The sequence below is a fragment of the Netta rufina genome (assembly GCF_964035555.1).
Source record: "Netta rufina genome assembly, chromosome: 1".
NCBI lineage: Eukaryota > Metazoa > Chordata > Aves > Anseriformes > Anatidae > Netta > Netta rufina.
This window is the reverse complement of record NC_140123.1, coordinates 81,424,895-81,452,879: the sequence shown is the minus strand read 5'-3', so window position 1 is coordinate 81,452,879 and position 27,985 is coordinate 81,424,895. Positions and strand designations below refer to the sequence as shown.

The window sequence follows — 27,985 nt, the reverse complement described above, 5'->3', positions numbered from 1 at the left end:
TGGCTTTCTGAATAATGGGATTTTATAAGCTCAACATTCTTCTTGATGAGAACCAACTATGCAAGGGCAGAAGGAAAACAGACATTTGACAAATAACAATTGCCAACTGCTGGGATTTTTTTCTTGTTTTCTTGCAAGGAACTGTGTGTTCTGGTGAGATTTCTGTGATACTCTGGTATCCTACCATGAGGATTTTGCTTTTTCAAACCCTGCACTGTTGTGTTGCCTCTCTCTCAATACTCTGAATAGTCTGTAATTTTTAGTTTGTAATCTTAGCTTGCCAATTGTATATTTTAAGCATAGTAACATATAAATCTTAAGTAAAAAAGGTAATTCTTGTAGGCCAGTTTTTTAGAAGATGTCTGTAGATGATGACTATAGATGCAAGTACATCTGTTTGCTTGGGCAGAAGACTTTCTGTTTAAGCACTGCCAGAGTACCCATACCACAGGACATGCTTTGCAGATACCTTTTCAGAGGAGCTGCTGTTCTTGTTCTTGGCACTGCTTTATGTCCTAGCTAGACCGATGAAATCAAAGGTTTATTTATCAAAAGTTTTTAATCAGAAAGGCTGAAATATCGAGCAGTTATGGATTGATGTTTACAGGATGGCTTCATGTTTTAGTTTTGCACTACAAAGCAGCAGCGTGTTCAGCAGGCCAGCCTGTGTAATGGTCTGCTCCGTCAGAAAAAAAGAGTCCTGTTTACCGATGAAGAGATCAGCCTTTTTCAGATTTATTTCCTTGTGGGTTTACACAGCTGCAGCTATAGGCATGCATAGGGGAGAAAATAAATACATAGCTTGTTACTTTGCTTTGGGACCTTGGGGAAGAGGGAAGACCTCATTTGCTTTTACAAACAAAAGCCTTTTCCTTAGCTAGGGGCAGCCCAGGAGATAAGCTGGGGAGGGAAGAGATGAAGTCGGGGATGTGGCACTCCCTGAAACATTTGGTAATTCAGAGGTGGTGAGAGACGAGGGAGTTGGTGCCTGCCTGAAGAGCTGCTTGCTTTGGAGGAAAAGGCAGGAAACATCTTCGCACCCTCAAATAAATGAAAAAATGTGGCTGGAGCAGTGGATGCCTGCCTGGCAGTGAAGTTGTTTCTCCTTCTCCCACAAACCTTTCATGCGCCCCAGTGCACTGCCAAATGTGCTGGTGCTGTACTCTGTGGAGGGGCTGAATAGGTTGTGTAGGCAGCCCCTTGCTCAGGGCCTGATTTTAGTACAGCTGCAGAGGCTGCTCAGCTGTTGGTAGGCTCCCTGCTAGTACTAGGCAGCCGATGATGTTGGAAAGAGCAATCTCCAGGCATTTACAGCCAGCTTCAGCAGAGACCTAGCAGCAAGTCCAGTGGGCTTCTGTGCCGAGGCAAGAGAAAAACTATAATTACAACTGAGCACACAGCCAAGTAGCTCCTGCTTTTTATTTAAGAGATTAAGAACGGTCTCGTAGCACACAGTAACTCTCCTTTGAGTGGCTATAAGTGGAGAAAAAATAAGTAAAATAAAGCACGGTACTTGGAAGAAAAGATAGTTCCGTGTGCCTGACATTTAAAGTACGGTGCATTATTGACTCCTAGCAAAACAATTTTGAAAATCCATATTGTGAATTTATATTACAAGAACATTCACAAGCAGGAGAGTTGCTTTCTGTTTGCAGGGAAAGGGTTGGTTGCCCTCATCGTCTTTTCACTGGCTGGGGCCTAGAGCACAGCACTGGGGACTGGAAACCAGCCCATCTGTGGCAACTAATTTTGAAGGGGTGGCTTTATATGAAGTGAAATAACCTCGGTCTTTGCAATATCTGAATGTCCTGCCCACTTGGAGCAGGGGGAAGGGACCGTGAAGATGTGAGAGTCTCAGAGAGGGCGATTTCAGTCACGTCTGGGTGGCACCGTGTCCGTCCATGTCAGGCTGGAGAACAGGTCTGCCTGAGAGGGGCTTGCGGCCTGCTGGGCGTGAATCTCCCTCTTCTGATTTCATAGCCTTGAACGTGGTCTCAGCTACTAAGCTGAATATCGAGCAAGCAGGGGACTGACAGCTCTGTCTCACCAACCCCTGCTGTCAACTCTTTGAACACCAAGGAAAAATGGTGATGGTAATTGACTGAGGGAAAGTTTGCGTTCTTGCCCTGCACTTGCCTGTACTCCTCAGTCAGGCAGATGGAGGGGGCCAGCCTCTTGTCAGTGGTGTGGATCTAGATACAGCTGCATCTGTGCAATGAGTGGAGTATTTGTAAGGTTATATGGTATTACGGAGCCTTCCGCTGTGGCTTTTTGTTCAATCTCCACCAGCTTCTGCTTTTTTAACAGTTCAGCTGAGACCACCAGGGGAAGAAATAGCACAGGGTTTGTTCTGGTACAGTAGCAGCCGTTGTGCTGCCAAACAAACCTGTTGGTGTGGGATACACACACATACCATATGTGTAAGAGACCAAGCAGTGTCAGGATCCGTCCACATATAAGAGGAAAAAGTATGACTTTTCTAGGTTACGGTAGCCAGCATGAGAGTCTCTACAGGATTGTGACAGTTCCTGAAGGGATACTAAGCCATGATCTTATGCTGTTGACTCTACTTACATATTTAACTGTATTTCACTTATATTCACGAATAGTGTGAAAAAATTGGTACTCCAAATAGCAGACCAAAAGGTCTTTGCTTTCATATTAAAATATATGTTCACTGCTTTGTCTGATCTCTCCAGTCATGCTAGAGTCATCCTCTCTCCCATTGCTCTTTTAGTCACCACAGACTTAAACTTCAGACTGGGGCTGTGTTCTTGTCTTATTGTTGGTTTGAGGATTGTATTTTTTTTTTCTGTTTAATATTCCCTTCTGGAAAAATAAATAAATAAATCTCCCTTGCAATTTTCTTCCTAGCTTGCCTGACTAGCTTCTAATTATTTGAAGACTATTTTCTCCTCTTATTCTTCATGTCAAGAAAAGGACTGTTTTTTTTTTAGTTCATCTGTGTATGCCCTTAAAATTGTTGGCAACATGTTGACAAAAGCCAGTTGTATTCTGCTTTTCTGGTAGTTGCCATTTCTCCTATGTTTACCCTTTTCTCTTACATTTTTTTCTGAATTCCTTAAGAATTCCAGGTCAGTTTGACATTTTTATTACCTTACATTTTATGTAATATTTGTTTCTTATGAAGTTTAGAAATTCCTCCTCAAAAAATCCTCAACACTTCTTTTTTTATGACTACGTTTTTCCAATTCTTCACCCTAATACTTATCACAAGATGAATTTTGCTAATAAATCCCAAATCCAATGTATTTAATTTACTAGCACTAATTAGTGATCTAAGGGGTTTGGAATTAGAATTGATTTTGATTCTTCAGTAGAAGAACTTTCCATCCTTCTTTCATTTTTGCCTCCACTCCCTCCTTTTATTTCATTCTTCAAAGTCAGTTGAATTACATTTGTTTGAGACAATATTTTTGAACTAGAAATGAAGGTACAATGAAGATTTGTGTTCCAATGAGAAAATGCTAAAATTTCCCACTAGATTTTTTGTTTTCTTTATGTCATGCATCTGCCTCAGCCTGAACAATGAAAACAGTCCTGTCAGCTGTAATTTTCAGTGGATTACTGTAAGGTATTTGGTTGCACCATTGCTGCCTTGGACATGAATATAGTCTCTGACTCAAGCTTTTGGTAGAAGCCAATTTTTAGTGTAGATAAATGCTGGCCTGGCTACCACCTACCTTGCATGAACTATAGTATCTACCAGATACAATTTCATCTTTTTTGTCATTTCTTACTTTTCAGTTTTGTAATTTTCTTAATCTCTTTTTTTTTTTTTTTTTCTTAAACTAAGATGCATTTTAAGTAATTGGAATGCGTTTTTTCATAGAACTTCTGGGACATTTCAGCATCTGATTTTTATCTGTCTATGCTGTTATGAGTCTGGTAGAATAACATGGAGATAAAGGAGGGATCCACTTCGTTAATAAATTTTGGAATGTGTTACTGGGTTGTAATAGCTTGGTGGCTTTTGTGTAAAATCTAAATTTTGAGATGACAGCCATTTTGCCAACATTGAACACACGAAGCTATATTTAAAAAAAGACAGCGTGATTAGGACTGCGTGGCTGACAGGGACCTAGAACTGGTGGAGTTGCTTTTGCTCGATGTTGACAGCCAGCCATGTGGTTCTGATCACAGCTTCTTCATGGCACTTCAGGGCTCTGATGTCATTTGTTAGTGCATGAGGCAGCTTGTTGCAGCTCCAGCTCAGGTGTCCTCATACGGTAGGCTCTCGTGATGAAGATGTACCTGCTGTCAGCATTGTATGTGGGCTTCCAGAGCTTGCTTAATTAAAGAAAAACTGCCTAACTATTTACTGATGTAGGAAAATCGTGTGTGGTGATTGGCTGTGTAAGCCCAAGTGACAAGATGGAAAGAAGAAAAAAGCAAACGTGCAGCTGTTCTGGATTAATGAGCATGAAACACAATCAGTTTTTCATGAAAACAAATAAACTCTAAGAAAAGCATGGAGTACAAAATGCAAGTGTGCTACTAAAATGAAGAAACAGGAGTAAGATTTGTGTTTTCTAAGAGGAAAAAAAAATCCAATCTTAAAAAAATGACATGATATTGTACATTGTTTAGCCAGGGTTACTAGCTGGCTCTAGGCTATACTGTGAGTAGAAACACAAGCTTTGCATGTCCAGCAGCTTGGGTTATTAGTAATATTTTTAAAAATCTAAACTGGATATCATTTTGGTGATTTCAGGATGGCATGGTAGGGTGCAGAGGGCATCACAAAACATGCCACGTGACAGAGCAGTTGAGTGCCCTACTTGCTGGGCTGCACAAGTGGGAGAGCCAAGTGGGAGGGCTCCTGCACATCAGGAATGAGGGGTGCTGGCTGAGGTAAGGGTAAAAGCCTGCACACAGCCTGCCTGTGCCATGCATGACTGGCTGATTAGCTCAGTCCTTCGTGGAGCGCTGTGTTCACTCAGCAGATATTTGGAAACATCAGCAAGTCGAGGATCAGTTCACTAACAAAGCTTTGATAGTCTAACCAAACTGATAAATATCTCCTAAATAACTGTGATGGTCTGGAAGGGGTAAGTGTCCTTGGGGAAGGCCACCCTGCTAAAGAACAGGGAGAATGCAGGAGACAAACAGGGATTAAACACAAGACAAAAACAACCAGAAAGAGAATGAAAGTTCAGTGCCTGCCTTTGTAGATCAGGAACACATTACATCAGAGTAAAATACGGAGATATGAAGGAAGAAAAAGTACATACCTTAAACAGATGTGATACGAGAAAACATGATATTTAGCTTTCTTGTTTAGTCAGCACATATTGCCAGGTGGTGAAGCGATCTAATTAAGCTAAATAAAAGGCCTCGAAGAGAAGAAAATTAAAAAAAAATAAAAACCATAAAAGCTGTGCTCTTCCTTAATGCTAGTCTGTTTTCTTTCAAATATCATCAAATGTGTTATGCATTTTATGTGTGATCCTTTTGGGTCCTTTCCAGCACTAGATATTCTATGATTATAACTTACAGAAAGATACCAACACGCACAGTCACTGTGAGCAATATTTTAAAGAATTCTCCTGGCATTAAGTATACCTCATTAAGTCAACTTGTGTTGTTGTGTATCCCTGTAGCAGCTGAACCAAATGATACCATGGAAATATAATGATGATAAGATCATCTCGCATGCATGTATTATCATGCAATATTTTACTGACTGTTCATATTTTGATATTTGTAGTGGATCCTCTCCCCTATTTAAATACTGCTTGCTTTCTCTACACAAAGTATTACTGTTTCCTCTTAGCTTTTCCTTCTGTGCTTCTGCAGCGTATACAAGCTTTGTAAGTATTTTTCTTCAAAGATTTTTTAAGTTGTGAAAGAGTGCTATGATTTTTTTCCTAGGAAGATGATGAAATGAAGATCAGAGTGGCCGTTTCCTAAAGTATTTGCTCACATCGCATATTCACCTTGAAAAATAAGTTCAGATCTGTCTTTCAATGAATATTTAACATGCAGTTACCCTATATATATGGCTACAACAATGACTGATCTGAGCAAGTGACATTTAAACTCTAGAGTGTTCACAGGTACTGCACAACAGATACAGCTTCACAAATTGTGTAGATAAATTGTCAAGACATGACTTCATTTGTGTTTCTACAGCTGTTTTTATACCGCAAGAATGTGAATATTCTAGACCCCTTCATCCAGTGCTGTTTCTGAAGGGATATTGCCTCATAGCATATGTGAGGCTTGTAGAATTTGGCCTATTTCTTTTGCTTCTGTCCAATTTTTCTAGCTTTGTTCTCTGTAAAAACCTGTATAATTACTTACTGCATGTTGTTGCCTCTCCCTTCTACCTAAACTACCTGCCCACCTGCCTCCTTTCCTTATATCCATACCACTCTGTTTCTGCTTGCCCCTCTGTTCCAAATGCACAGATTTTTCTTTCTTTCTCACTTTATGGAAAAGCAAGAAGGCAATTGTCTTGTAATGAGCCAGTTTTTGCATATCACCATGCTTTTTTCCACAGCCCACATAAGGTTTTTGCAGGGAAAGACCTGCTCTGTTTCTGTAGCAGGGAGTGATGGAAAATCCTCACCACGGTGAATGTGTGGAACAGTGACCATGCCCCAAGCCAGGACTGTTAGACCTATGTCAGTACCACTGAGTATTCAGAGAACAGAGCTGCTAAATTGCAACCGATCTCTTCTGAACAGTGCTGAAATGTGATTTCTGAAAAGCAAAACCACTTCATTAAATCTCGGAGAATTTCCATAGGGCTGGATGAGAAATGTTAGCATAGTAGCATCCAGCATGTTGAACTCTGAGCCACTCAGTGTGGCTCTGCCTCCAGGACAGCTGAATGTACCTGGCTGGTGCATACGGTTTGGTCAGACCAGATCTGTAGCTGTGGAAGGGATTACAGCAATTGCTTAAGGCTGATGTAGCCGGATCGTGTGGGATCCAGCTGCAAATCCAACTCTGGTTAGTGCTGCCTGTCATAGAATAGGGAGATTCCTACTGAGTTGTTGTCATGACCATGACCCATGTACTGTCTGTGGGTTTTCCCTTCCCCTCACGTTTCAGATGTACAATATTTACTGCATGGCTCTGAGCCATATGAAGATTTAGGTTCACTTTTTGTATTGCGAGTACTTAGCTGTGCATTGTTTTGCCATGCCCGCGACATTGTGTTGCTGAAAAACACCACAGAAAAAAATGGTGCTTCGCAGTGTTCAGGCGTGTAATGCCTTCTTAATTGGACGGTGATCAAATTTAATAACTTCAGGAGTAATTCCAATGTGTCAAGGTTTTCTTGAAACTGTGGCAAATGAATGAGCTTTATTACCTCTTGGGATGTATGATGTTTAATTAAGTTATTGTCTTTCTCTGAAACGAAGTCACAGAGAAGTAGTGCCATACATGCTCAAAATGCTTACTGGCTTAACAGATCAAATGCTGAAATAGTGTTTGCTTTAGACACAGACAAGCTCTTGAGCTCTTACAGCATGTTTATTGTTCTTCCCTAGCTGCTCCATATGATAATGTAATGCAGGGTGATTACTGAAGTTTTTATCTGGTAGATTACCCTGTTAACCTGGCACTCCACTAAATTGTCATGTTCTAGCAAAAAGGCAGGACATTATGCAAAAGAGCACTTCAGCACACAAATCTGTTCAGCATCCAAGCACATTGTGTTTTGCATTTTATTTTCCTGTTTTGTAGGATTGCATTGATGTAGGTTGGTGGGAAGGAGAACTGAATGGCAGACGAGGAGTGTTTCCAGATAACTTTGTCAAGCTTCTTCCTTCTGATTTTGAAAAAGAGGTAAGCAATTTATTCTTTCAGTTTCAATGCAGAGTGGAACTGGGACTAAAATTCTGTTTCAGGTATGTGATTTAGATAAGTTTTATTTGTAAGCTAATAACAAAAAAAAAAATGTTAAAGGAAACGAATTTCTGAGTCACTGAGCATCTGTGAAGAGCACGTATGTGATTGGCCTATCCAGTCAGCCTTCACTACGCTGTTCTGAAAGCCCTCTGTCCTGTGTCTTAAGTTTGAGAGAGAGAAACTGGTGATCCCAGTGTAATTTGCCAAGTCAGGTGATGCAATGAAGATCAGAATTATCAACTTGTCTCCTTTGTTACTGTGGTAGAATATCCTGTTTTGCCAGCAGCCAAGCACTCCTGCAGAAAGAAGAGGGTGAAACTTTAGCTGTGAGATTTGAAAGACAACAGTGAGCTTTTGGTATCTCAGAGACATGTTCCTTTACCTCTCTCAGAATTATTAAAAAGGAAGATACAAAATCTCCAGAAAAGCCTTTTCAGCCTCTGGTTATTTGAAAGCGACAGAGTTGTTATTTGCCAAACAATATTTAGAAATCTTGCAGCTTCCTGAAGGAAAGGAATGGATTTCTTCCCCAAAAAGTCTGTTCCATTTTTAGGAACCTTTTCAGTCATCAGTGTGATATTATGAGCTTTCAATCAGGCTTTTGATGAGTATTTCACAGTGACAATGTAAGCCTTCTGTGATAAAACCAAGACTTACTGACACTCAGCTTCAATCTTTGGCAATAAAATTGGATGCCAGAGGCAAAAATTAAGTAACTTGGAAAGCTTAATAAAGGAACTATTAAACAACTCACAGAAGCTAACACGATAATTATTAAAAACGACGGTAGAAAAGCAGCAAAAACTGTTGGAGATTAGCATGCAATTTCATATCAGAATGTATATTCTAGCTTTAGGCCTAGTAATAAAAGAAAGTGATATCCAAAAGAGGCAGAAATCATAAACCTTCAGACATAGTGAGACCTCAAATTGTAATATGGAAGACAAAAACTTCACTCTTACCCATTTTCTTTGGTGGTTAAATTTATTCAGTACTTCTAAACTAAAACTAAAAAAAAAAAAAAGTATGTCTTTAAGTATTTTTACTCTTTAGAGTAATGATGAATTTAATTTCTAGAATAAATTAAATATTCAGGCATGTAGAAATTGCAGCAAGGTTTGCTGTAAAAATTGATAATAAAATTTTATTGATTTTAGGAATGACATACATGTAGATCTGCCCATGCGAGTAAGTAACTGGTAGAACTATAGACTGTCTTTCTTTGCTTGAAACAGCACTAAAAGGGAAGGAAATGGATACTTTTTCCAGAGGTTTTGCCAGGTATTTTCTGATATGATCCAGAAACCTTGGATTCCATCCCATAGTCTGAAAGAATATGCGTTGCAGTAGTTCAGTTCTGCTTGTTGAACAAAAGCTCGGGATCTTTCCCTGTCTCCTTATTCAGTCCTCAGTTTTCCCATCCTGTTTCTTTCCCTCACATGGTTGACCCCAGGTCTCTTCTGTTCACTGCTTAGTCCCACGCTACACCAGCTGGGGGTTTGGCTCACAATGGTGGTGGATTGAAATAGTTGATGCTGAAGATCCAACACTTTTTTGGTATTTTATTCTGGAATAGTTCAAGCCCAGCCCCATTGACAGTTCCAAGGTGATGGAAACAGTCTAGAAGTGAAGGCCACAGAAAGGAAATGGACTGGTTGGACAAGAAGGAAACAAAACTACAAAGCAGGGACATAGAGTGAAAGGGAAAAAAAAACTAGCTGGATAAAGAAATTAGGTATAGGGAGGGAGTGAATGTAGATGACAATTCAGGTAGTGAGCTCAAGAATAGGTTTCTTCAGTAAATCAAAGATCACACTTTGCTCTGATCTTCAGGCACATAAGCTGAACTCTTTTCTCCTCCAGCAGGATGTTTCAATTGCAAGAATAGAAAGATTAATTTGTTAATGCTATTTTCTCTCTTAAAATGCATTGTATGGAGTTATTTTGGGTACCTCTGTGACAGATCTGTGTTCTCAAGTCTTGTAATTCTTAATGTTAAGCAGTCTGTGATTACATCCAACCTTTGTGTGAATGAGATTCACAGGCATTTTTAAGTGATCTCTTTTCTTCTGTTATTAAATTTTAGAGACCGAAGAAACCACCACCTCCATCAGCTCCTGTCATCAAACAAGGATCAGGTAAGTTACAGCCAATTCTGTGCAGCACATACCGGTGAGCACATCTCAGTCTAAGCAAATGTATTCAAATTTAGATAGAATTCATGTATGTCAAAATTCATATACAGCAGGTGTATAGATAATAAGTAATAGACAGAATCAAATTGCAAATAGATGAGATAGCCCCAAAAGACTGTTGAGTGCTCTTTAAATGTTCTGCAGGCAACCACCTGCACATTTTAACATGTATTTTATAATGTATTTTATCTCTTGTTAGTTGGTAGCAAGCCTGATACTTTAGTTATTAGAAATTCTTCAGTTCCATTTATTCACTCAAGTTGATGGTGTGAATGTCTGCCGTATAGACACAAAAATGCTGGAGCCTAATCGTACCTGCGGTATGAAACCACATTCATTTTACACCTGTAGATCTGATCTGTTCTCAAGAGATTTTTTTCCATACCTAAGACAGTGTTAGAGAACTTGGCTGTAATTCAGTGGCTCCATCTGAGTTTCAATCTAAGTCGTGCAAACCTGCAGGAATGCTGGAGCCAGCTGTCTGTCTCCAGGGTCTATGCTATAGTTAGATTCCTGTTTTTTCAGTACTTTACAAACATAAATATAGAAGGTATTATCTGAATCCGGTTATGTAGGTAATTGTGTTGCAGATGTATTAAGGGGCTGATTATGTTTTCCAAATGTCTGAGTGTTAGTAAAGCTGGTTTTGGAGTAGGTTAAACTGAGTTGTGTCTCAATATTTAGAACTGAAACCACTTTTATTTGTAGTTTTAAAATGACCTCTCAATACAAAAATCTACATGATTTCTTCTCAGATGTGCATGATTTATATTTTCCATGGAACTCAGAAACAGTTGAATTATCTACACCCTTGACAGGTCTGACCTCAGAAACTGAATTCCTATTCCGTTCAAGTAAAATCACAAGGCATGGGATGCACTCAAAGTTTTCATTGGTGTTGCAGTTGTAGTGGAAACATAACTATGGCTACAATTCTTTAATCCCTTAACCCCCATTAATTTGTTAAAATTCTGCAGCAGCACTAGCATTTCCCCCACTGCTGGCATGCATTAGGAAAAAAGAAATACACACAAAAAAAAACAAGCACAGCCAATCTAGTCAGATTTTTTTCTTCTGTCTACGTGGTCAGTTCCAGCTCTGACTGGCTTAAAAAGTAAATTTCCCTCTCCTACAGTCTTGACCCAGTCATTAACAGAATAAACAAGTTACACCACAGTACAATTTGCTGAGAATCAATAGGTTATAATTTAAATGGTTTGATTTTGTCAAGCAGTTCTTTGACTACACAATCATGACTATAAATATTTGGTTTCCTTATTGGCACCCATGGTTTGTTCCTCTCACTGTCCTGAAACTCCAAAAGCATAGATTTGATTTCAAGGCCATTGATCTGACAGTGTGTCAAAAGAGAGCAGAGTAACCTTGCCATCTAGTGGTGGCTTCAAATAAAGATGTGTGAGAGAGAACTAAAGTTACTGCCTGGTGCATGTTTTGGAAAAACTCTATAAAAAGTTATATTTCTTTCAATCCATACTCCTCTCATATTTCTCTCACGTAAAATTATATAATAATACTGTCAACTTTTTTTTTTTTTTCTTCCTATTTATATCCAAGGCATTAGCTGTGTCACCACAGCAGGATAATGTGCCCCTTTTCAGAAGTAAAAATGGATACAGCAGCCAAGACTACTGCTGTTCTTTGTTTTCATACTCAGTCTTTGACTAGTCCTGACAGTTTATGCACAGGAGTTTCTTCTGATATGTATTTAGAGATGAAAATCATCCTGTGTTTGTTACCATCCTGATATCCTGTGTTGTGTCAAACTGTCACTTTACCAAGGTGACATTGTATTTTACCACATCCCCATGGCAGGCTTTACTGTTGATGGTACATAATAATTTCCAGTAAGGTTTCTGCATATTTAACTAGTCATAGTATGCTGAATAAAGTGAGAACTGTCAATTGCAGTCTAAATAATTAAATATCAATATATTCTAATGCAGAGCATAAATCATGGCAGAGAATTAGAATTGGTCTTTGCAGTACAAGTCCTGCACCTATAAGGGACATGTCTAGTTTGTATTATAGTATAGTGGAAAGTTTAGCTGTATTTCCAAATTATACACAGCAGTAGACTTGCCAGGGCCATCTTTGTTGGGACACTTTACAAAGCAAGGTGTGAAAGCTGGGCAACCAAAGTTAAGGGCATGAGTTTCTTACGTAGTCATGGAAAAGTAGCAGGCACTTCACTGGGTATCTGGGGTAAGCAGCATCACTGCATCTAGACTGAAGGGTAGGAATTCTCCTCCAGTGCCTCTGGGGACTTGTGTGGAGTTTCCTTGCAGGTGTCCTTCTCCAAGCAGCTAAGTCAGGTTCATGGTGCCTGCCTGGGAACTGATTAATATGGGGTCACAACCCAGGCGGGGAGCACACCTGTGCCTAGAAGCCTATAGGTGTCTGTAGGTCCATTGTTTTAGATGCGACCTCTGTGTGTTAACGATGACCATTAATCTTACTGTAATTAGGTATATAGCTTTGTGTCATTTTTTCCTTGAACCCACTAGTATGTGTAAGGTTATCAAGAAGTTGACTTGTGCTTTGCATAACTCGTCTTTAGAAAGGCTTAAATTGGTTTCTATCAAGAGTTCCTCTCAGGAGTTAAGCAGTTTTATGGCAATTCAGAATTTTATTTTTTTTGACGTGATAGGTTGTTGCCTGTCCAACAGTGCAGTTATATAAAGAAACAATGGTCGATAATTACCACTGATGAGCAATTTGTGCTGTTGAGTACTGATTTCTAGGAACCAGCTGCAGAAGAGAGTTATGACTGCACATCCAGAAAATGTAAATGTATTTGAGAACTGCATAGCATAGACTGAGGCAAAAAATGCCTTGCGTTCCCTGCCTCCTTTGCTTTTCTTGGATGTCACCTACTGCAATTTTTATTGAAATACTAATAGTGTTACCTAAAGCGGTTTTCAACACTGCTAAGTTGAAATGGCATTAGCACCTAGTGGTTAGCCAACACGGTGAAGCCAATATCCAGTAAAGCATTTCTTATAATATGGGGACTAGGAGATTACATCTTGCGTGTGCCAGGAAAGTTTTGCAAAATCTTCCCACTAGTTCTCATACTCTTCAGAGCAACAGAAGTCAGTATGTCAGGGTATCTAGTACAGAGGCAGAAAAAGGCAGAAGTTTATACCTCTAGGCCAAAAGCTGTCACATAAAATAGTAACAGAGTACTGCTGGTACTAGTGTTCCCATCCCTCTAATGTGTGGAATTGAATGACTAGTGTTAGAGGTATAATGGAGTATTTTTATTTTTTTTAACTTAATGTAAAGTAAAACTTTGTATCCATCTATGTTAAGCATTCTTTTGGCAGAAATGCCCAATTAATTGGAATTAATTGGGTTAATCCTAATGATTTTCCTCACTGTTGAGTTGCTCTTCAGTTAAGTATGTCTACAAAGTTAAAGGGCTACAAATTTTAAATATCTGTCCACATTTAAAAATCTGTAGTGATTTTTTTTTTTCACAGAATGGTCTGAAATTTCCTACTTTGTTGATTTCTAGTCTTTGGAAAGTGTGAACTTGAATGTGAAAACATTAATTGTTTTTCTGTCCTTTATGGTATAATCAAATATTTGAAACTAGATTTATGTTCAGTTTTAACAAGAATTTCTTAAAGTAGGAGACTAAAAAAAAAAAGCCTAAGAAGCTGAAAAATTCTTGTGTGGCCTTATATGGTAGCTTGTTGGCTTGCTCAGAATTGCAAATTCTCCATTCTTTGACAGGTACCACAGATCGAAAGCATGAAGTCAAAAAGGTGCCACCCGAAAGGCCAGAATGTCTTCCTAATCGAACAGAAGAAAAAGGTATGAAATTTGCTCTCTGCAGAGAGACGGGGTACATGTGATGACACATCCTCATAGCCTAGTCCCTCAGCAGTTAGTTTTCATTACATTCATTGTTAGGTTGTTTATTACCCACACTAGCACCTCTCTGATTATATTCATTTTGGAAAGGATCACACTGCTGTTTCTAGGCTAAATTCAGGGTTTTAAGTTGTATCAATCCAGAGGTGGTAAGTGATTGCAGCCTCAACTGACGTCAAGGGGAGATACGCTCTCAGTACAAAAAATGCTTTCTAAAGCTCTGAGCTCATTAAAACCCAGGTCCTCAATCAAGCACAAGACCCCAGATTAGTGCATATTTTTTTCTTAACTTCTGTAAGCCTTGGTTTTCTAGTCAAAAACCATCAACCCTGCTTTTCTGCATCACAGTGGGGTTTTGTAAAGATACAGTCATTAGAGCCTATGAATCACCCCATTATCATTGCCAAATATGTCATAGGCAAGGCTGTTAAGAAATAAAATAATAAAATAAAGTCTTCAAAGCCAGGTTTTTTAACATTGCAAGAAGTGAGGCATAGTACCACACAGAGCAAAGCTTTATTGTTTCGTTGTACCACATCAAGCAGTGACAAGCTTTAGTTGTTCCACTGTGTTCGTGGTGCATTCTGAGTAGTTTGGGGAAAATAGTTACATTGATGTCTAACTGAAGATGGTGTCAAGTTTCATACATTTAAGTGGACTATTAGATTGCACAGACAAGTTTAATTATGGGATTTCTTAACTTTGAAGTATTTGAACTTGCAGTCTTTTAAAAGGCACGTGTATGCACATGACTAAACGTATAATATGCACTTATAATTTAGTGCCAGAACATTCAGGCTGCACCAAGAGCTCCTTCTGGATAAATATCGTAGTGCTCTGACAGGTGTTTTAGCATTTGTATCTACATATCTTTACTTTTGGTAACATGCATTACTTCTTGTGGTTATCTTATCAATAAAACCTTTTACTTTCCATTTTGGATTTACAAAGCCAACTGTAAAAATGGTGGACGTTTAAATATATCACTGTCCCCCAGTATAAATAGCTGTAATTTTTCTAAATGTTGAGGCAAAAGGAGTCATGCCTACATTTCTGAAATACTGGGGAGTGATGGGAATTGTTCAGGGTGTTGTGGCAGTACGGTTGAGCATGGGAACTTCCTTTAAGCTGTGTGCTGGTGCCCTGCCTAGCCCGTCCCTAATACATAGTACAGATTCTTAGGCACGGACACGCTATATATGCTCATGGGAATAAGTGTGTAAAAATTACACAATGCACTGGAAAGCTGCAGTGTTGCAGAGGACCCAATGATTGTGTGTTGACACGTGTAAGTGTACTAAAAAAGGGTGTGTGCCTGTGAGCAACAATCACTTCCTGGACTATTCCAAATCTAATGTGGATTGTGCTTTGGGCTCAACTCTGATTCTTAAATACATGCTGTAGATACCACATACTTTTACATCTTGACAAGATTACCTAGCAATTGACTTATACGTTCCTGCACTGTTATATCACCACATATGTGTGCATATGGTGTATAGTGTTTGGATGACCTAAGAAGCAGAGCAATAAGTTAATCTCTAGGTGTCTGAATGCTGTTTCTTTCTTAAAGGCAGACAACAAATTGCATTATGCTACCATTTTATTTCAGTATTTCTGCTAGTATTCTCATGAAAGACAAGTTTCTGTTGATTTATTGCATAATCCCTTCAGAAGGAAACCTAAGCCCATTAAGTAATACCCTTTTACATTCCCAGTACCTGTTAGGTGTATCCAAAGGTGTAATATTCACAACATGTCATGGACAGTATTGTCAAGGGAAGTGGGGTGTTGACACGTTAGGACACAGGGGGTGAGACTTTTATCCCTTTGAGATTTTTGTCCTTTCCTTAAGAAGAAGCAGGTTTCCTATGGCGTGACAAATGTGTTTAGTTTCCTCTATGTTTGTTTTGTATTGCAAATTCAGAGCATATTAATCACAGTTATTAAAGCATAATGTACTTGACATACAGATGTTGCACACTTGGCACTGCATCTTAGTGTTGTGGCACCTAACTATGCATAATCTGTTCTGCACATGATCCATTTTCAATTGGGAAACTGAAAAATTCAGCACTTAAATTTGTTTAAAAGACTAAATAGAAAATCTGATTTTTCAGAGGAGTTTACATTCTTCCAAATATTTCTAGATTTTAATGATTATATTTTCGTTTACCTGTAGTTCACATGAAACACGCTTCCTCCCCTCCCTCCTTTTCCCCCCCCGAAATCATATTTCTCTTGGTTATTCAATAGCTATTAAGAAAATCCAGCATTATTATCTTTGTTCGTGACCTTCTAACTTAATATTGGTCTCATAACAGAATTTGATATAAGTTCTACTCATGGGAAATTGTTCCACATGGTATGTAATTTCTTGACATTCTTTTCACATACGCTGCAAAACCAGTGGGTTACTAAAATCAAAACTGCTATTCACATTCAGATACTGCACAAACATTTCAGACGCGAGGAATTACACGCAGAACATGCAGTCAGTGCAAACTGATTTGTGGTACACATTTTATTTTAAATAAAGAACGATTTAGAGCAGAAGAGGAAAGGAGATAAGCTTGTTCTTTGTATATGGTATATCTACAGTTGAAGAGTTCTTGTTTAATTGTAGACTTCTGAGTGCAAATTAATTCCACTTAATAATGTCTGTGTTCTTTTTTTTCTGGAAATAATTGATTTAAAGAAAGACCAGAGAGAGAGCAAAAACAGTTAGACTTGCAGAAGCCTTCAGTTCCTGCTATACCTCCGAAGAAACCTCGGCCACCCAAAGCAAACTCTGTGAATAGACCTGGTACCTTGCCCCCAAGACGGCCAGAAAGACCAGTTGTGCCTGTGACTCATACAAGGTATTGTTTCTCATCTGTCCAGTGCTTTTGGGATTAATGGAAAAAAAAAAAAACACATTTATAGAATTTTAATTTTGCAGTTAATGTCACCGTTTGTTTCACAGTAAACTGTATTTAATAATAATAATTAAAAAGAAAAAAGCCTTCTAGTCATCTGGCTGCATCATGACCATCTCCTCAACAATTACAATTCTGGCCTGGTTACTGCTAGTTCATTTCTACTGCTGAACACACTCTTACTGAAATGTCATAGTTTCCAATGAAGAATATGTGAGAAACATCTACATAAGTCTCTTGTGCTGATTTTGATTTATTTAATCTACCCAATTGTTCCATCTTAGCCAGAGCACAAAGTCAGTGCAGAAGCTTGGTTTGTACTGACGAACAGGGTTAGACAATGAACATTTCAAGTACTGTCAGCTTGGTTTCAGTCTGTTTTCCTAGATCACTGTAGATCAGTTTTTAGTACAACACGTGTGTCTTCATAGAATGTCCTACAAGCTGATGCTGCTGCAGAAAACTGTTATCAAGTGATTTATTTTCTAATGTCAGTTGTTATTCAGTGGTTACACAATGCTCTTAATCAGAGGTGGTTGCAGCCTTTGAGGAGCACTGAGAAACTGGGCTTGCAGACACAGCTGTTGGATACATTTAATCTCTGCTAGAGCCTGGAAAAGCAGAGGCTGTAGAAGTTAGAAGTCTCACCTGTAATCCTAATTAAGTCTAGATGGCTACATGATGGTCATCAGCTTCTGGGCTGTGCACTGTAGACTACCTCTATGCATAGTGGGTAGAAATGGGTGAAAAACAGAAAAAAAAAGAAAAAGAAAAAAAAAAAGCAGTTGTGTAAAATAGGCAAGCTGCGTATCTTGCAGAAATAGTACAATGTAGACATAGAAATAATTTTACTATTGAACTGTTAGAACAATTAGCTGCCGTGGAACTAGTGGAGTTCAAATATACTGATGGTAGATTAAGTACCAGATTGGAGTATAGGGTAGAGTGGAATAAAACAGAAATCCTAGGCATCAATTCCCCTCATTCCTCTACATATGGCTCATTAAACAAATGCTCTCGGCATGAAATCTGAGACACATAAAATAAAGAACCCGTGCCTGCCTTGTGCTGCCAGTTTCATTATATTGAAGTGCTTTGGCTCTGCATCTCTGAGAGCTTACGCTTCTATCCATGTGCTACTGCCACAGCTTCTCTGGACTCCTCGGCTTTGAGCATGCTTGCCCAGATTTTCCACAACGTAGTCCACACCTGCTGATTGCTTGGGCATGCCTGAAAAAACAAGTGTTTACTCTGGCCTTTACATTTAGCTAAGTGATGTCTTCTTGGCAGCACCAATACATATCCTAGTGTTCAGTTCACTGGCTGGGCATGTGACAGGGCAGTTACTCTTTTGTTCTACCTTTTGCCTGAAATATTTTAAACATTATTTTACCTAGAGTTGTGGGTGAGTGTTTTACTGCTCTGTTTTCTAACTCCAAACTTTATAAGGAAATAAACCATGCATATTTTTTCATGCATGTTTCAGTTTTCATGTTAACTAAGTGAAAAGGCAGATCTGAACAGCAACAATTTCATTGTTATTTGTCCAAACACTGTTATATCTAGCACAGAAAAAATACTTCCTTCTTTTTACTTAATATCATATTTGAAATAGTTTTATTTGTAACAGTAATTAGATTAAAACTTTAGAAGACAAGGTGGTTTTTAAAGTGATGATGATGCTGTGCTGATGGTCAGAGAGCTAACATTTTCACTCTGAGCTGCTGTATCAGCTAATTCAAATTAACAGATTTATCTCATATAGCTGTTCTGCCTGGTAAGCTTTAACTTGCAGGAATGTCTTGTAGAAAGAGGGCAGAAAGTTCACATAATGAAATAATCCATGGAATAGACTTTGAGTTACTTGAATAATTAAGAAATGTGAAGCTTCAGATGAAAGGCACTTTAATGAAGCTTTTTTTTTTTTTTTTTTTTTTTTAATCGGTTCAATTTAATAAGATAGCAAATATTTTTAAGACCTCCTGGTATCCATTTCCAGAAGCCGATAGACCTCAGGCAATTGGAATAAAAATAGAACCAGCAGAATTTTTGCTGACCCTAGGGGGAAAAACTGCTGTAGATTTATAAAGTGAGTCCCCTGAGATTTCCATTGCTGCTGGTTAGCAGAAGAGGGCTCTTTTTTTTTTTTCTGTTCTGTGTAAGTGCCTTACATCTCATGCATCTCACTGACTTTTTGTGGTAATGATTGTTTTTCCATTTAAATATAATCCTTCTTCCTTCGAGGCAGTTTAGGACTTCAAGGGCAATAGGAGAGGTGAAGAACATGTGAGGCAGAGAATAGCTGTCAATTTTCTCCAAAGGCTGCACAGCTTATTTAGATGCACACGTGATTACACAGTTTACTGAGGAGTCAATTACCTGGAGCAGACAAGCCCTAAAAAACCTACAGCAAGTGCATTTTCATCATCCATCTAAACCAAGCTGAGTCTGTCCTGCTGCTGCTGGAAGGGGCAGGTTCCCTCTCCTGGCAGCCCATTCCTGCAGCCTCCCTTCTGTTAGCACCAGCATTTGTACAGACCTTCAGCCATATGGGTCAGGGAGTTGCTCCAGATGGCAATTAATCACTTTGCAAGGGGGCTTCTATTTTCTTTCAGGCTGATCTTCTGGCCAATCGAGCTGACAGCCTATCTGCATGGGCACGAGCAGAGGGAGGGAGATGCTGTGACCAGGAAGGGATGGCTCCACTCATTCCCTAGCAGAAGGAGAGTTGATTGACATAAGGAGCCTGTTGATTCTTTTGACAATAGAGTTAGGTTTGGGTTTGTTTTTTTTTGGTGATGTCATATATCTTGGTATCTTCTGTAGTCAAATGGTAAATGTTGTGATTTTCAGTCCTAAATCACACCATCCTAAGAATCTCCTCCAAAACAACACTCACATAATTGCTTAAAGCAGTTCCAACTCACATGTTGCTCTCAGTTAGCAGGGAAATGCATGTACATGTGTGCTAAACAGAGTAGCAGTCAGATGCTCATTGCCGTGTCAGCCAAGAAAGTATGTTGCTTCTTATATATTTGCAAATAAATATACATATATTTATACATATGTATACATTTTTTTTGTAAGTGAGAGGCCAAAGATAGAAAAATTAATTGATCAGGCGGATCACTTGGAATAACCTTATTTATCATCTCAGTAATTAAGCCGTGGTTCCAGCAGTATGTTGCTTCCACCTTCCACTGCAGACTGCCTGCCAAATTGATGATTGCATTGAACATTGGTTTTCAGGTCATAAACTGGCTGTCCATCTTTTATGTTCTTAGAAGTCTTGTCATCCTACCACCGTGTTTAATTAGATTCATTTAATCTGTGACCTCCTCTAGTTTTTACACACATTTTTGGACTCTTTACCTATCACAGCCTTCCTGGAGTGTGAAACAGGGTTTCCAGCTACTTTGTGTTTTGCTCATGAGCTATCACAAGTGGAGATTCAGGCATCAGATTATGGCACCAAAGCAGAGATAAATTAAAAATCAATGAGACTTAGGAGTTCACACTGTATTTTACTGTCAATGGCTAATTGCTGCTCATAGAAATGCACATCTGCCTGGGTTGGTCTGTATTTTACCCACAATTCTGGTACCTTACGTACATTGTAATTGCTGCAGTGCTGTGATGGGGATAGTCAATGTGGAAAAAAACTATGATATTTATAAGGTGGCCTGATAATGATGGTATATAGAATTTATTGCATTTATTGAACTGTTGTTATCATGGTAAATGTCACAGGGATTTGTCTGTGTGACCTGTGCAATGCTGAGCTGTGTACCTATTATTGGCCCTTTCTTCTTAATTATTTCAATAGTCTGGTTATTTTAATAGATGTAAGTAGCTGTGGGATAGAAAGCTGTACGAAGAAAGAATAGTCTTGTTGCTTGTGTTTGATCTCCTGTCTGATTTTAAAATAGTTCCTCTCTTTAAAGTATCACAGCTCTTGACACTTGGCTGTTCATTTTCAGACAGAGTGGGTGATCTTGTTTCTTTGGACCTGTGGAAGCCATATTCAGAGCCTAGTCTCATAAAAAATATGCAAAAATAAATAGAAATCTCCTTTAGGTGGAGGAGTTGCATTAGTGAGTAAGCATTTGGGACTGCTGGAACACATGACTCTCCTGTGAAGGTCCTCCCTGTCTGCAGTGCCCTGGATCACCCATCGCTGTTGTTTCTGCCAGCCAAGTAATGAGAAGCAGTTACAAATCAGATCCTGAAGGCTGTCCCTTCGCCTGTAGATTTCCTTCGTATGGAGATGCTGTGGACATTTGAAGAATTATTCAGGACACTACGGTGTCTAAAATAAGCTTTTTTTGACAGGTGTTAAGGAGAAATGAGATAAGGTTAATCCGTACAGCATGTCTGCTTACTGGAGATTGCTCTCTGACATATTGCTACCACTTTGGTGCTACAAAGGAAGAGTATTTCCCTCTCTCACTAGTAATTGCAGGTTAGCTATCAATTTACTGTAACCCACACACAAACTCCAATAAAATATCTCCTCTTCTTGATCCAAATGTAGGAGCGATAGTCCAAAAGTGGAATTAGTGGGCAGTACAGTATCCGGCACTCTAGAGAAAGACTCCTCTGAAAGAAGCAATGACATTGGTAAGTCACACTGCTTTTTATAGTTTCCTGAGAAATGGACGGTGTAAATCTCTGCTTTTTAGTGACTTTGTTGTGATCCAAAATGCAGCTTGAGGATTTGGCAATGGATGTATGGATGTGAGTGAACTTATATCAATTTTTAATTGCAGAATTATAGGATCATTTCTGATGTATTAAAAAGGTTTTGTTTGTTTGTTTTTCTGTTAAAAAAACAACACTACAGAAGTATGAAATGGTGAGCTATTTTGGCTAGGAGGGCTTTTGTTATTTTTGTTTAAAAGCAAAACATGAGAAGGCCAACAATAATGTCATGCTTGTTTAACAGATGTAATATTAGTGCTGCCATATTTTTAATGCTGCAGAAGACTGTATTTTTGATGTAGTTAGTAATCTTTGCATTTTCCAATACAAAGCAGTAGAGACCAAATTCAGGCTGATTTGAATCAATTTTACTGAAAACACTGGTTTAAAAAGTCTAAATTTCTGTTTAAAATAGTCAGTCTTTCTACACCACAAACATTTTCATCGAGAAATCACCTGGAAAGTAGTAAAGGTAGGTTATTTTTCTGTCTTCTCTCGTGCTCCTCCCTTCTCAAGTTTGCAGTGCAGGACAGCTGTTTGCAGGGTTGGGTGCTGCGGTAAGTGGCACTCTAAAAGCAAGGTGCTCCGACTTCTGTCCCAGGGCTGGAAGCAAAGCCCCCGACAGCCATCTTCCACCTCCACTCAGAAATCCACTGGTGACAGCTGCTGCCGTCGCTCTCCGCAGTCGCAGCTGTGCAGCAACAGACCCGTTCATGTAAAAAAGGCAGAACCGGGGTACCCTGAATGCGTAAGCATTGCTACCTTTCACTGGCAGCACTAAATGCTGTTTTCATGTCGTGGTTTCTACCCAGACTGCTTTCTTAGTAAGCCATTTCTGTAAAATAGTAAGTTTTCAGCAGCCAAATCTGTCTTTTCTTTGGACTTGGAAGCAGAGCTTTAACTTAGAGATGGATTTTAATTGAAAAGTATAAATAAAACGCTAAATTAATTTAATTTCACATAGGTTAATGAGCTTTCCAGCATCCATATGTCTGCTTTTTCTTAACCTTCTGCTGTTGCTATGTTTTATGATAGTAACATTTTTCTGGAGAACCAAGTGATTTTTATTGGGATGAACATGGAAAGCTAGGAGTTTGAGTTAAATTGCATGAACATTTTTATTGTGTATATTAATATGAAGGAATTTTATGGAAGTGCAGAAAAATTCTACCATTCAATGCTTATTACCCGTGTTCATAAATTTGCTTCAAAGCCAGTAAGCTTTGCATACTAGAACGAAAAAGTTGTCTGCAAATAGCATATAACTGTGTGAAGGAAGTAAACTGTTAATCCTCATGCTAGTTTCTTCATAATTGCTATAAAGATAAAAGCACAGTGTGTTTTTTATTTTTTCTGTGTTTGGACAACCTATTAAATTTGGAAATTTGTTTTATCATATTTTCTGTTCATTTCCAGAATTTAGCTGTTGTTTGTTTCCCTTTTAATGAAGAACAGGAGCCAGAAGAGTCCATAAACCAAACCAACATACACAACATACTGCAAAGGGCTTAGCTGGTGACCTCCTGTTACCACTAACAAGGGAAACCTATTGAGCCCAAGGATAGAATAGTGCGAATACTTAGATAGGTATAACTTGATAGGGGTCAAACCAGAGTGGCATTTACAAGGGCAAAGCATGTCGTTCTAGCCTGTTAGACAACTTGTTAAAAGAGAAAAAGAAAAAATGTGATGATTTTGGAATGAAAGTTGACCCAAAGGTCATGACTAATATGAATTTTCAGGAGGCTTTTGATGGCTCCTGTAAAATATTGTTAGAGAAATAACCTTTTGAGGGAGGGTAGAGAAATAAATTAAAAGTTCATAAGCCAAAACAATTCACAGTGGGCTCATGTCTTTTACTGTGAGGAGAGGCTTAGAGTTTAGGACAGTCTATAAGACACTGTAAATGCAAAGATTTAAGATAAATGTGCTAGATTTTTGATTTATTTACAAAGAAAAGAGTGTGTTGGTGAAATCTCTTGGATAAATGAGTAATTAATAAAAAAGATGGGTGACTGTGGAGTATTCCCAAACAGCAGGTATTCCCAAACAGTGTATTCCCAAACAGCAATGGGTTGGGCAGCATGAGTCCAGGTAACACTTAACTGTGATATGCATTACTGGTGTTGTCCTGCCAGCACGTGCTCTATGGGAAGGGCAGCCTTAGCTTCTCCTAGGTTCATCCTTCCAGTCAAAATGGATCTGCTTAAATCTAGTCATTTTATGTCTTTTTTTTTATGTCATTTTATTTTCATTAATCCAAAATCATGCAGTTAAGTAGAGGGGACATAAGTGACAGAAACGGTGGGGATTAGCCATAGCCTTTGAAGAAAATGGAAGTTCAGCATCCTTCATGGCAGCTCAGGTGTTTGCCCATTCTGGTGACAGGGTTGCTGTTTATTCCTTTATGAACCCCAGTACAGTTTCAGCACAACTACAGCTCTCGTAGAGGAAACTGGCCAAAGCAGTGCTCTGCTGCAAGTTGCCTCACCTTGTTTCGTGCTTACATGTATGTTGAGGGTGAAGCACAACAGCACTGTCCTGTTTTTTGTGCCATAAAGAGGTTATCTGGGCAATGGCTGTCACTTTCTCAATGTTTACACCCTATAGCTGGTTAAAAGCCCTCCTAAAGGAGGAGGAAAGAGAACGTACGGAGTCCTTTCATATGCCATCTCCTAAAAGTCAAACAAGTGAACAACAAAATTAGTAATTCACACAGCAGTTGAGAAATAATATGTAAAGGAATTGAAGAATCCAGGTGCAAAACTTGTATTCTGTCTAGGTCCCCCATTACAGATCAGCGTGTTAAACACTGCTTGCTTTGGAAAAGTTATCTTTCTGTTTATTTTCTAAGTAATATTCCATCCCAAAAAGGTTTGGTGTCAGTGAACCAGCGTTGCCTAAACAGAAAACCCCACGGTTTTAAAAACTCCTTTAGAAACATTCTCATTCAACTTAAGAAAGTTGCAATTGCTTGAGCAAGGCTGAGGTGATATAAATACTGTGCCTAACATTCCCTCAGATGCATACATGAGAAGTGATTTTTATGTAGATGTTAGCGCATGGCTTGATTTTACTAGCATGTTATGCTGAGTTGTAACTTGACATTTAAATTTCTTGATGATAATACAGCGCTGATTACAATTTCGCAATCTGTACTGACAAGGGCAAGTCCTGTTCAGCAACATCGCTGCTGATTGTAGATATGATAGCAGCTATTACTACTGTTGTTCATGCCTCTGCTTCTTTCCACAATCCTTACAAAAAAACTTTGGAAAACTAGCCCTCAGAATATATTATTTAAGAAAAAAACATTCCCCATTCCTCCTCACTTTTTCTTTTGTTTTCTTTTTCCCTGTTTTCAGTGATGCCTTTCCTTTCCCTTCCACACATATTTCATCCAGCTTTTCCTATTCACATCTCTTTGCCATGGGTAACTCTTCTTCATTTCGTGAGGGTAAGGCTTTTTATTTTCCATTTCCTTTCTGTCCTGTCTTTGCTTTAGTTGACAATGTATAACAAACTTAAATACTTTGTAGAATACCTAATGTGTACTTGGCTGTTGCAGATTTTTTTTTAATTACAAGTTGAATTGGAGCGTACTGTGACAGAAAATCTTGCACCATAACATTGCAATGATAAATCGTTACAGTTTCTTTCATTTTCCCATAAGAAATTTGAGCAATGTAAGTGAAGTGTAGAGTACGTGTACACTGTTTGTCAATGCTGTGGTTTCATTAATGTGTTCTTACAGACAGATGGTGTCATCACAAAGTTTAATGCATTTATTCCACTGTGATGTCATTCTGTGTTACAAAACATACAAAACAAGAGTCATTTAGCAAGAAGAAGAAGAAGAAAAAAAAAAAAAAAAAGGAAAAGCACCTATTGGCTTTCAGTGGTTTGCATGGTCTTGTCACCCAAGACTTGCTTCTAAGTATTGCTGTGGTTAAATCACAACAATTAGATCTGTTGTGAATTCTCACATACAGGCTACTGCTCTAGAATGACATTTGAATAAGTGGCTTTTAGAGCTTAATTTAAAATTATTGCAAAGCAACATAGCCCACGCTGAAAGTAAGCCCACTTCAACCACCACAAGAGCAGTCTAGTCCCTGTATAGAATGTTACTGATTTAAACAGCTTCAATTCATGCCCTCTTGCATAACTCAAATTTTAGGTTATGTATTTCTTTTTATTTTCACAAATAGTTGTTATTTCTGAGGGCTAGTGCAATGACAAGAGGGGAAAAAAAAAAAAGAACAAAAAACTAGCTCACATAATAATTTACTGGATCAAACACTAACGATTCCAGAAGATTACTGAATTATTCCAATTAACTGTTGGTATTGAGTTCTTTCTATATGTCCAGATTAATCTCAACTCTTTTAACTATATGCACACACACTGTGGAATGCAGCAACCCTGAAACAATTGTATGTCCGTCTTGTACATGTATATCCAAAATAGGATTGCTTTGAAATCATCTAATATTTATAATCCTATGGATTTAAGCTAAGTGATTTAAAGAATAAGCCACAAATAAATGAAAGTGATGTGTCTACTGTGGAAACGCTCAGCTCATGCACACAAGCAGCAGTTTCTGCACTTTGCAGAAAGACTGAGCTGCACAGGCATTTCGCACACAGAGCCAAGTGGACACATCTTTCCAATGTTTTTCCTGGCTCCTTACGCATTTGCATAGTATTTATGAAAGCAGTTAATAATCGTTAGCAGTGCTAACAGAAGGCACATACGTATTCATTGATTCCTGCTGAAATGTATAGTCTTGGAATGATTTTTCGAAGAGATTGCCTGAAAGCTGGTAAACACGAGCACATTTTTCAGTGTTTGCTCAGACTTTAATCTGCGGGGCATTGGCGGTGGATCACGGAGCTCCGGCTGAACCCTTGTCATCAGCTGTGCTCTTTTTCTGTCCCTCCCCCAAGCCTGGTGCTGAGCTGCCTGGAACGGTACTTAAAAATACCCTACTTCAAAATATCTAACAAACGCCAATTCTTCAGCATATTGTGTTTCCTCGAGCTGTATTTGCAGATGCTCCAGAGTTGCTACGCCGCTCCTCTGTGCTCGTATTTATTAGGAGAGGTGATCGCTGTGCCTCTGCTGGAAGAAAGTGATTTAATAAGGTTTGGCCCACACTAGGGAAAAAGGTGGAGAATCTTTCCAGTAAAATGTTGTAGAGTGGAGCATTTTTGTGTTTAAGTCACAGGCCATTATACTGCAAGACATTATAATTATGTTGCCTGAAGACACAGAGTAGTAGTTGGAAGAAGGAAAATATTGCTGAATATGAGAGTTGGAGGACAAAATGTGGCTTTTACAGTGAAGACAAAAATCTGCCTAAACCAGTTGTTTCTTCCTATGCAACTGTTCACGTTCATTTATTTTAATATAGCAAAGCAAAGGAACAGAACTACACAAGTGGGTTAAGTTGTAATATTTATGTCACTGAATCCAAATTACCCACAAATATAGATGTGAATTGTAAATATTGTAATCGGGGATATGGTAATGGTCCATTAAGAAAATTAATTAGGTCTCTTGCCCTAGAGGGTGCAGAAAAAGGCAATCAAACAGAAATTTAAATCATTCTCCATGTGTGTCAAATGGAGGTGCGTGAAAACAGCATATCCATTTCTTCTAGCTCAGTTTTCTTGACCTTTCAGCTCTTTCTTGGCATCTTCCAAATTGTTAAAAATAAAATCCTTATGAGGGCACTGGCAAGTGGTTTGCTAAGCTCATTATGGCAGCTTTTACATTCTGCTATTAAGCCAATAAAACTCCAGGCTGAAATGTGAAAAGCTAATTGTATACTTTAGGATGGTGGCTGCTCAGTGGCTGTCCTCGAAGCCAGGCAAGCAAAGCTGTTTCCAGCAAAGAGTTGTGACTGCAGGCCTTCCAGGCACATCACCGTTACGCTCTTACAGTAACCCTGTGGCCAGGGAACCCTCCTGCTAACAGTAAATTACCTGAATGTTAAAAAGAGCCTGCAGTTAACCATGAACGAGATCCTGCATGATGCTCTCCATTCAGCACAGAGAGAAGAGCAGAATCCAGGCACCTGAAGCAGTTAAAATAGTTCTGGGCTTGTGAAAATTCCCAGAAATGTTTATATTCTCTATTGAGTTGCTTTTAATTAGTGCTGTGTGCTGAATGGACAGTAATGCAGGAGATCTGACCTGCAGATCTCTGTCTCCTTTGATACAGGATAGCTTTCAGGATTAATGTATTTAAAGACAGCGTACCATTTCACTAGCCCGTTGTCAATCTTCTAAATGTATTGAATATGATAATGAAATGAAATCTACCTCTGTGACTTTTGTGACACTATCTTCTTCAAATGAATTGAATGCCACCTTGGCC

General features: G+C 38.8%; 1 protein-coding gene across 2 annotated transcripts in view; it reads left to right on the top strand.

Moving 5' to 3' along the window:
• SH3KBP1 (SH3 domain containing kinase binding protein 1) overlaps positions 1–27,985 on the top strand; it is a 219,892-nt gene that overhangs the window by 177,666 nt on the left and 14,241 nt on the right. For both annotated transcript variants that reach the window (XM_084306299.1, XM_084306300.1), the window contains 5 exons: positions 7,723–7,824; positions 9,974–10,025; positions 13,842–13,922; positions 16,681–16,843; positions 21,435–21,520. In XM_084306299.1, coding sequence (XP_084162425.1) covers positions 7,723–7,824; positions 9,974–10,025; positions 13,842–13,922; positions 16,681–16,843; positions 21,435–21,520 — 484 coding nt within the window. The remainder of the gene's footprint in view (positions 1–7,722; positions 7,825–9,973; positions 10,026–13,841; positions 13,923–16,680; positions 16,844–21,434; positions 21,521–27,985) is intronic.